This window comes from Podarcis filfolensis, assembly GCF_964270895.1.
Source record: "Podarcis filfolensis genome assembly, chromosome: 15".
Lineage (NCBI taxonomy): Eukaryota > Metazoa > Chordata > Lepidosauria > Squamata > Lacertidae > Podarcis > Podarcis filfolensis.
In genome coordinates, this window is record NC_139618.1 from 8,524,282 (window position 1) to 8,534,837 (window position 10,556).

Genomic DNA, 10,556 nt, shown 5'->3' on the forward strand with positions numbered 1-10,556 from the left:
TACTACTACTACTACTATTAGCTATCCAGGCTAATGATGTTCTGTTGAGTGTGTGATGAAAGGTCATCATGTCACTAGAAAGTTGCCCTCTTCTCTTTTTCCCCAGCTAATGCTTTAACACCCTTGGTCAGTTTTTCCAGAAGTGCTATTGTCCAAACTTTCTGTTTCCACTGTGATAATTGTAAACGTTCTAAAAGGGTTTTTTTTAAAAAAATTGAGCAATAAGTTGTCAAGCGGCTACTAAAAGCAAGGCAATTAGCTCTTTCGGTCTCAAATTTGCATTTTCATCTTTAAAGATGGTTCACAATACCAAGGCGCCCCCCCTCCCCCTCTGACATCCTGTAGAGGTGGAACCTGAGACAAGAACAGTTAGCCGAGAAAAATAAGGCTGTGTTTTTCCCAAGTGCAAGAAGAGTGAAAGAATTGGTATGTCCATGCTTTGGGAGGTTGCTTTTTTTGCTTGTCCCTCCACCCCACCCCATTTGATAAAATGCCAGCTTACGGGAGCTTTTGATGACTCAGGTGCACATCAGTTAACACAGCTTCATTAAAAAGCTCGTGCGATGGGCAGGTAAGATACCGGAGGTGGGTGGGTGGGGAATGTAATCCAATAATAAGAAAGCTGAAAGGCTGGCTGATAATAAGTGCAGAAAAAGGCCCCGTGAACGACAAATGCATCTGCTATGTGCAGCTTGAACCAAGTGTTTGATGCGCCCATCGAGGAATGTTCTTGTTTTTGCATTCACCTGCAAACGAAAACATTTTCGGGCTGCTAAATGATCCCAGCCAATAAAAAACCCAGCAGCCAAATTAGCCAGGGGCAGTGGCTGGTGTCACAAAAAGGGCATCTGTTTTTGTGGTGCTACAAAGAAGGGGGGGTGGGGAATTCCCATTTTCACACAAAAATCCTGAATTGGCATTTATTTTTCTTTTTAAAATATATTTTATTGTTGTTGTTGTTTTTAAAAAAATGAACATTGAAACACAAGCCAGCCCATCCAACTTTGGGAAGATGGAACAATGGGCTCAAGCGTCAAGAAAGGATATTCCAACTAAACATTAGGAAGAACTTTCTGATGGTAAGAGCTGGTTCAACAGAGGAATGGGTGACCTCAGAAGGTGCTGAGCTCTTCTTCCACTTTTCAGCGGTTTTTCCTGGTGTCCATGACCCAGAGCTTGGTCTAGGGTAGGGTTGCCAGATTTCAAAAAGTTTGAACACATTACCTGGCCAGAGAACCAAATAGCAAAACTCAAAGAAGTGTAGTTTTCAAAGGATGGTTGCGTTTCGGGTTTATGTATTGTATCAGAAACTACAAATCAGGTGGGTTTTGCCTTTCAAGGCAAATTGAGCCCAAACTTCTCCTTGATCCCTAATCTTTGATGCTGTGTGACAGAAAAATATCCCCAATATTTATTTATTTATTGCAGATTAAAAAGAGGAACCTGGAAGACTCGGTGGCTTAGTGCCCATAGAACTGATCTATATTGTCCTTCTGAAAACATTAGGCACCCTCCTCCTGCGTTCGCTGCTAGAAGGTAGCAATGGTATTGATAAGGGAGGGATAAATATCAGTTGATCAAGCGGCATAGAGAATTTTGCCACACATCAATTGCCAGCGAAGGTAGAGAACAGCCACCTGGCTGGGCTTTGTGGTCGACCCAATCGTGCGGACTCAAAAACTGTCTTTTGGGGTGGTCCGAATTCACATGCCAATCCCCTAATTTGAGTTTTGCCCCTGGAAGTGGATTCCATCATTCACCTGCCAATTGCCTCCCTTCTATTTCAAAACTCTGTTTCTCCCGATCTCTCACGTTCAAGATCTTCACGTTGTGGCTAAAAAAAAACACCTTTGCACTAGACTTTCCACAGAAGCTGGGGCCAACAGATCTGTTAGGATACCTCTGTGACCTCGCCCATGACCTCCGACACATCTGTGACCTCACCCGTGACCTCTGACACATCCATCACCTTGCACAACTCCCTTCCCCTTTCCTTGAACGATACAAGCAAACATTGAGGGCGTCAGCCTTTGACACTTGAGAATCAACAAGCTTTCCGCTCAGCTCGCAGAATCTACGCAGGTGCCGAGTTTTAATCCAGCCCACACTTTCCCCCTTGGGTAGGGAGAGCATGGTGAGTGCTACCTAAGCTGCCTAATTCAATTGAGCAGGGACAACGGAGGAGTAGGACAAATCTGCCAGATTATCAGGGCAGCAACCGATGCCCCGAGGGATTGCGTCGACTTAAGACGACAGCTCATTATTCAGTACGTACGATGCACTTAGAGCAGTTTAGGATTGCTTGGATTCATTCATTTGTACTCTCCCTGGGGTTGCCTAGTCCCTAATCTGCTATAAACCAACAAAACATTCGTGTGTTATTGTAGCAGTGATTCAACCAACCATTAACACGAAAAAGTAGACATTCCTGTTACAGATAGATGCCGCCCTGGTAAATCACAAACGAGATGGAAATGGTCAACCGCCGGTTCTTTTGCTGTGGTGTTCATTATCCATGAGATTAAATTTGGCTTCTGGTTGCAGAGGCTACACTGTAACCTCTTCCAGTCAAGGAAGCAAACTTTTTTTTTAAGGCATCAGAAATCAGAAGATGCTAAACGGAAGATGCCAAGGGCTTCCTGTGCTGCCCTCTGCAGGCAGATGAAAGCATCTTGAACTAGAACAAAAGACTATTGTTTAATGCTACAGGACACTTGGCAGTGGCGGACTCTGGGCTTTAAAATTTCAGCAGCGTCCTGCAAAGTTTGGCCTTCTGTTGATTGTCACTGTTGCAGCATCCCTTGTCAAGCCTTCTCGGACTGGGCGAACTGCTCGCATTCCCTTAAATCCACCTGTTATTGGGGTGAATTTGCAATGCTCCAGACTCCTGAAGTCTCATGAGATTGGAAAAATCTCCATTAGGCTTGTATCCAACGAAGTTTCACTCAAGAGTAGATCTGCTGGAATTAATGGACCTAAGGTAGCCATGCCCATTGATTTCAATGGGTCTACACTTGAGTGTGTGGCCAGAATTGGCTACACAATCTTTAGTATGTGGTTGCAAGCGGTAACTGGGAACTTTGATGTACGAATATCGAAAGAATACCTTTTTCCTTCTAAGGATGGGTGGTTCCGTATCAGCACACGGTCATGTGGACTGCTACTGATTTAGCCACCCTGTTTAACCACCCTAAATATTTTGTAGGCAACTGGAGTAAAAAAAGAAATAAATCACTCCCTCTAACAGCAAACTTGGGGGGTGAGTGCTGACGGAAATGGGAGTCAAAGGGACACTGGGGAACATGCTCGGGGGAATCTTGTGGTTTGCAGAGTCACCAAAAAACACCCTTACTTTTAAAAACAGTTTAGGAGACAAACCTCCCAGCCCAAAAAGGATTAGTGAAGGTGGTGGAGTCTGTTTGTAAACGGAGGTCAAGGATTCTGGACTAGATGACTCTTGGGGTTCCTATGTTTTATTTTTCAACGTTTTAGATCTTTGTAGGACACTTTGAAGCGCAGATGAAATGAAAAGCAAGGCATATCATTTTAAAGTAAATATGAATTCTTTGCCTTTCGGCTACCAAAAAAAGCAGTTTCATGTAATGTAATCTGGCACACTTTCTTAAAACTGAATTACAAATGGCACATACATTGGGGTTTTTTGTACAGCCTGTGGGCGTTTTAATTTAAATCAGCAAAGAGATCCTTGACTCTTCAGTGTGTGAACGGCACCTGATTTATTGGCTGTAAGCAGAAGTGTGGCTACCATGCACTTGTTTTTAATGAAGATTTCAAAGCAAGCAGCAGTCTCCAATCCAAGGGTGTCTTGTTTATCTGAATTCCAGCAAAACACAGTGACGTTCATTATTCAGCCCTAAGCAGAATCCTGTAGACACAACTTTCCATCCTGAGATCTCAAACAACTCCTTTTTTGAGATTCGAGCATTCCCTATGTTTCAGCCAAAAAATCCTGACTCCATTATCAAGGGAGTTCAGCATTTAAGTCTGAAACCGAAATCTGGTAAATCGCGACAGCATCCTGCTTGTCTGTGCCAATGGATGATCACTGAAAGCAAAGAGCTCAACCCAGGGAGGCCGAGGTAGGGTTCGCCATCGTACATTTTGCAACCGGAGAAAGACGAGGGCTGCTGATCCACTCTGGTCCTCTGAACCCAAATTGATTCAAGAAATGAGGCGTCTTCTCTCCATCTAACTCTTTCCGGCCTATTTTCGTTTCTTATACTAAAAGGGAAAGAGGGAAACAGGCAGGAAATAAGCAAAACGTCTGGGACACAGGCAGGTTATCTGTGCTGGATGGGGTCGCAGCCCCTCTGAAAGAGCAATGGCATAACTTGGGGGTGCTGTGGGATACGTCTTTGTCCCCATGGGCCCAACTGTCCTCTGTGGCTAGGAGTGACTTTGGCCAGCTTTGTCTCTCCTCAATGGGAAGAGAGTGGAGTCCGGAATGGAGCGTGCTGGAAAAGGGCAAAGCTGGCTGGCTGGCATTCTGAACAGAAGCACACCCCCATTGTAAGTCTTTGGTTGAAGGTCCTCCTTAGAATCCAGGCAGAAGCCACCTTCAGGCAGCTGTGGCTTACCCCCCCCCCAAAGGATTATGGGAGCTGTAGTTTTAAGGCTGCTGAGAGATGTGTTCCTTTCAGAGAGCTACAATTCCCGGACTGGTTTGGCAATCAGTCCCTCTTCACAAAACCAGAAAACTGCAAGGAATACTCACTTTTTCCATCACCCAATCAGCATCTTCAATGGATCTCTTGATGATCTGCCGGATCCGCTCTGGGTTGTCTTCATCAGCATGGACGTGAAAACTCTGCAAAACAATTTGCAAGGAGAGAGTGACCCGTTCAGTTAAAGGACAATGGAGTACTCAGTCCAGAGGGCATTTACTAGAAAATAAGTATCTCTTAATGCCCAGTTCAGGCCTAATGACCTTGGTCCCTAGCTCAATCCCCGGTAGGGCCAGGAACGCTCCTTATCCGAAGTACCCTTATCGGAGAGCTGCTGCCAGCCAGTGTTGGCAATACTGAGGGACAAAAAATCTGACTCTGTTTAAAGCAGCCTCCTCTGTTTCCCCAGTGGCAGCTCTCTCCAATGGCCTTGTAACTGCTCTCTGCCGAGGTCTAGGTTACGAATTCCAAACTGTGTGGACCAACAGTCTGACTCACTATATGCACACAGGAAGCATCCAGTCTTCCAAATTTCTCCACAAGCTGCACAAAGGCCACCCAAAGTTTATAAGGAAATCAGCGAGATAAGCCCTTGAAGGAAGCTCATGCAAGGCAAAACGTGTCAGGCTAACATCATATCGGACATCCATCTTTTCCAGCCCCTTGCAGACATGCTTCTCCCTTTTTCTGCTGACTCTGAATAAGACCGTTTCCTAGGTTCTTATTTAATCCAGTCCTTTATCTCGAGGCGTGAGGACTAGAGCCTTGGAGTTGCATCCAACTAGGAGACCCGCTGGAACTAAGGGAGCCAAGTTAGCCCTGTCCAAGATTTTCAGTGGGTCTACTCTGAGTAGGACGACAGCCATGACTTTACGTTTAGGTGACAGGGCGATCAAGTTGGGCTTGTTCCCAGCTGAAATCCTGGAGAGCTACTGTGATACTGAGCTAGACTTGGTACAAAGCAAGCTCCCAGTATTCAGCATCCCAGGGACACTTGCTGGGATAGCTCAGCCAGTACAGCATGAGATGCTTAACCTCAGGGTCAAGGGTTCGAGCCCCACGTTGAGCGAAAGATTCCTGCATTGCAGGCATTGAACTAAGATGAACCTCGTGGCCCCTTCCAAATCTACAATTCTATGATCCTAGGTCTAAGTCCTAGACAGCAGAGACATCACCTTGCCAACAAAGGTCCGTATAGTTAAAGCTATGGTTTTCCCAGTAGTGATGCATGGAAGTGAGAGCTGGACCATAAAGAAGGCTGATCGCCGAAGAATTGATGCTTTTGAATTATGGTGCTGGAGGAGACTCTTGAGAGTCCCATGGACTGCAAGAAGATCAAACCGATCCATTCTGAAGGAAATCAGCCCTGAGTGCTCACTGGAAGGACAGATCCTGAAGCTGAGGCTCCAAGACTTTGGCTACCTCATGAGAAGACTCCCTGGAAAAGACCCTGATGTTGGGAAAGATGGAGGGCACAAGGAGAAGGGGACGACAGAGGGTGAGATGGTTGGACAGTGTTCTCGAAGCTACAAACATGAGTCTGACCAAACTGCGGGAGGCAGTGGAAGACAGGAGTGCCTGGCGTGCTCTGGTCCAGGGGGTCACGAAGAGTCGGACACGACTAAACGACTAAATAACAACAACAGGTCCAAGTCTTCCTCCTTACCTGCCGGACCATGTGCTTGTAGTGTTCCTGGACGTTCTTCCCTGGCAACAACTTGCAGCAACGCAACAGGTATCGGTACAGCTGCAGAGAGCTCTTCACCAGCTCCGCTCCCGGGAGGGGAGCCATTGCCTGTGATCGTTCAGCTCCTCAAAGAAAGCACGACAGAATTGCAGGAGTATTAGTCAGATTGCACAAGCAACCCCAGCGTCAAGGTTTGCATCCCTGAAGCGAGAGCTAAAACAGTTGTCATTCAGCCTGCAATTTAGTCATTCATTAGCCTCGGTCCTGTATAACTGAAGGAGCGTCTCCACCCGCATCGTTCAGCCAAGACACTGAGTCCAGCGCCGAGGGTTGCCTCCCTGTGAGAAGTAAGGTTACAGGGAACCAGGCAGAGGGCCTTCTCGGTAGTGGCACCCGCCCTGTGGAACGCCCTCCCATCAGATGTCAAGGAAATAAACAACTATCTGACGTTTAGAAGGCGTCTGAAGACAGCCCTGTTTAGAGAAGTTTTTAGTGTTTGCTGTTTTTAATATTCTGTTGGGAGCCGCCTAGAGTAGGTGGGGAAACCCAGCCAGATGGGTGGGGTATAAAGTATTATTATTATTATTATTCATACATTTTCATATTCATGGGAATCACCCACAAATTCAAGGACTTTCGACTGTGTGGCAGTTGTCCTGTCCTTTTTGCCAGGACACTGTAACCAGCTCTGCTCCTGGGTCTGATCTTAGAGGAGCTGCAGTTTTAAAGGCAAAATATTTACTCAGAGGTAAGTCCCACCGAGTTGCAGAGGCCTTGCTCCCTAGTAAAGAGCGTTTCAGATATGGTTCATTTCAGAAGGGTCAGCAATATCAGAGCAAAAAAAAAATGGTGTCTTTAGCTGCTGATATGAAAGGTTTTGCAAAAATGTAGAGATTGACTTCTACACCACCTATGAATGAATGGATAGAAAGTTTTTGAGATTTCACAGCAGTGGCTAAACTGACTCACTACACTGGGGAATTTTTTGGATTTTGTGCTAAAATGAGAAAATTTTATTGAGTACAGTAAAAATTTAAGCTTGATATCGGAAATAAATTCTTGGTTTATAATGCTCTGAATATAAGTATGGTGTTCTGTAAGTAAATACTGTCTTTAATTCAAAATACAATTGTGGTATTTATTATGGTATAAGAGGTATTAATCATGCATCTCTAATCAAAAGGTAAAGGTGACTCTTCGTTTATGTATACCTATATATCAATTTATAAGATGTGTTACATTATGTATAACTGATTGATTAAAAGCCATTTTATTTATATTTATGCATTTAATAAAACTATTTTTATACTGCCCTCCCATAAATTATCAGGGCGGGGTACAACAATACAAAAGCATGCTTATAAAATTATTAAAAGCTGTATAAAATGATCACTGAAATGTCTGGCTACACAAGAACAGTTTAAACAACTGCAGCTGCCTGGCGGCTGGTGCCCATTGAGACTGGTAGGGTGGAAGGGAAGGAGCCGAACAGTAGGTGGCGCCAGAGTCAATGACAAGAGCAAACTAAATGACAGGCAAAGCCAATTCGTTTAGTCCCTATCCTGTCCCTTGCTGAGTTCTACCAGGACAACACTGATGATATGGAGGAGGAAGGTGCCTGTTGGACGAGACCGCCTGCAAAACACCTTCCAACTCTAAAATGTATATGAATCCTGGAAAGCAATAATTCTGAAATTCAAGATGTCCTGCAAACAAATAGCGTAAATCCTGAGACATATCAGCTTCTGCTCTCTCTCTCCCACCTGTAGAAATCAAACGCACATATCTGCCAGGACTTGGAAGGGCTTACTGTCACCTAAAAAGCATTGATCAAAGCTTTAAATTTACCGCTCGGATAGCCACCTAAAAATTAATACATTAGTGAAAGCAGTTTTGTTTACAAGTCGCCCCACCAATAAATCAGGAAAGCATGGAGGAGGAATGTTGGACGCAGTGAGCGCACTGTGCCACAGGCTTGCACATGCTCGCATTCCACAATGGCTGTTTACTGCACCTTGGTGCAATTCCGTGCGCTTCCATGTGCAATCTGCCTCCCGTGGTCCATGCTGCCTGAGGTTAAATTTGCTATTTTCACACCTTGAAGTCCAAAGGTGTGTTCCCACTCATCCCCATAGCCTCCTCCTCTCCCACCAAGGCAGCTGCGTTGCACCCACCCACCAGAGACACCTGCCTGTGTCGGATTTGCAACCCCACCCGTCTCCAGCATTGCTCAGTGGTTCAAGAGCATCAGCCTGGGAGACCTGAGTTCACATCCCTGCTAGGCCATGAAGCTAATAAAAAGGTAAAGAGACCCCTGACCATTAGGTCCAGTCGTGACCGACTCTGGGGTTGCGGCGCTCATCTCGCTTTACTGGCCGAGGGAGCCGGCGTACAGCTTCTGGTTCATGTGGCCAGCATGACTAAGCCGCTTCTGGCGAACCAGAGCAGCACACGGAAATGCCGTTTACCTTCCCGCCGGAGTGGTACCTATTTTTCTACTTGCACTTTGACGTGCTTTCGAACTGCTAGGTTGGCAGGACATTAAGCTAATAGGGCTGACCTATTGCTCCCACCCTCTCGGATTCACCTACCTCACAGGGTTGTTGTGCGCCTGCAAGCAAGCAGGGAGCACTCTTTACGCAGCCTCGAGCTCTTTGGAGTAAGAGAGGGGTAGAAATGCACTCAGCCCACCTTGCCTTAACTTGGGGGCTGCCTCTGCCGCTTTGCACCATGTTGATAATAATAATAATAATAATTATTATTATTATTATTATTATTTATTTATTTATTTATACCCCGCCCATCTGGGCGGCTTCCAAAAAAAATATTAAAATACTGTAATACATCAAACATTAAAAGCTTCCCTAAACAGGGCTGCCTTCAGATGTCTTCTAAAAGTTTGGTAGTTGTTGTTCTCTTTGACATCTGGTGGGAGGGTGTTCCACAGGGCGGGAACCACTACCGAGAAGGCCCTCTGCCTGGTTACCTGTAACTTGGCTTCTCGCAGTGAGGGAACCGCCAGAAGGCCCTCAGAACTGGACCTCAGTGACCGGGCTGAATGATGGGGGTGGAGACACTCCTTCAGATATACTGGACCAAGGCCGTTTAGGGCTTTAAAGGTCAGCACCAACACTTTGAATTGTGCTCGGAAATGTACTGGGAGCCAGTGTAGGTCTTTCAAGACCAGTGTTATATGGTCTCGGCGGCCGCTCCCAGTCACCAGTCTAGCTGCCGGTTTCTAGATTAGTTGTAGTTTCCGGGTCACCTTCAAAGGTAGCCCCACAGAGAGCGTATTGCAGTAGTCCAAGCGGGAGATAACCAGAGCATGCACCACTCTGGCGAGACAGTCTGCAGGCAGATAGGGTCTCAGCCTGCGTACCAGATGGAGCTGGTAAACAGCCACCCTGGACACAGAATTGACCTGCGCCTCTATGGACAGCTGTGAGTCCAAAATGACTCACAGGCTGCGCACCTGGTCTTTCAGGGGCACAGTTACCCCATTCAGGACCAGGGAGTCCTCCACACCAGCCCGCCGCCTGTCCCCCAAGAACAGTACTTCTGTCTTGTCAGGATTCAACCTCAATCTGTTATCCGCCATCCATCCTCCAACCGCCTCCAGACACTCACATAGGACCTTCACCGTCTTCACTGGTTCTGATTTAAAAGAGAGGTAGAGCTGGGTATCATTCAGAGACGCCCCTCTTGCATTCTGGGGTTTGCAACCTTTGCATTGCATTCCACCCTCCCCTTCACCTCCCAATCTGTCTTACAGGCATTCCCCAGTATACAGTCTCCAACGGCCCCCTGTGCACGAAGCACCCCAGCTCCCGCCACACGCATATACGCACATTCCCTGTTGCAAAAGCTCCCTTACCAAGAAGCTGACCTCCTGCTGGCGCATGCGCAGTTCCTTTTTCCAGGACACCTCTGCCGTCCGTTCTCCGGGCAACGTAGAGATAAAAAGAACAGAGGGACACATCCAATTTGCTGAATACGAAGCTTCCGGGTTCTCTTTGGAAGCCGCCCTGCTCAGCACACATTTACTCAGGAGTAAATCTCACTGAGTTCCGTGTGGATTAATTCTAGGGCAGGCATCCCCAAACTCGGCCCTCCAGATGTTTTGGGACTACAACTCCCATCATGACTACCTAACAGGACCAGTGGTCAAGGATGATGGGAATTGT

The 10,556-nt window shown here is 46.4% G+C and overlaps 1 protein-coding gene across 3 annotated transcripts; it reads right to left on the reverse strand.

The window, feature by feature from the left end:
* Window positions 1–3,455: 3,455 nt before the first annotated feature.
* Window positions 3,456–10,311, reverse strand: LYRM9 (LYR motif containing 9). Of its 3 annotated transcripts, none has more exons than XM_083588089.1 (4): window positions 10,247–10,311; window positions 6,352–6,497; window positions 4,736–4,828; window positions 3,456–4,242 (listed from the first exon to the last, which is right to left on the reverse strand). In XM_083588089.1, exons 2-4 carry the CDS (start codon window positions 6,475–6,477, stop codon window positions 4,225–4,227), a joined length of 237 nt encoding a protein of 78 aa, XP_083444215.1. In that variant the 5' UTR covers window positions 6,478–6,497; window positions 10,247–10,311; the 3' UTR covers window positions 3,456–4,224. The 3 variants fall into 3 exon arrangements, with proteins under 3 accessions (XP_083444215.1, XP_083444217.1, XP_083444216.1); XM_083588091.1 differs by having other exon boundaries at window positions 6,352–6,494; window positions 10,247–10,301; XM_083588090.1 differs by lacking the exon at window positions 10,247–10,311 and adding an exon at window positions 10,000–10,129.
* Between the last annotated feature and the right edge of the window lie 245 nt (window positions 10,312–10,556).

Coding starts and splice junctions, on each gene's coding strand:
- LYRM9 (XM_083588089.1), bottom strand. CDS start 6,477: ATGGCTCCCCTCCCGGGAGCGGAGCTGGTGAAGAGCTCTCTGCAGCTG. Junction 4,829..6,351: donor ACAAGCACATGGTCCGGCAG/GTAAGGAGGAAG, acceptor ATTGTTTTGCAG/AGTTTTCACGTCCATGCTGA.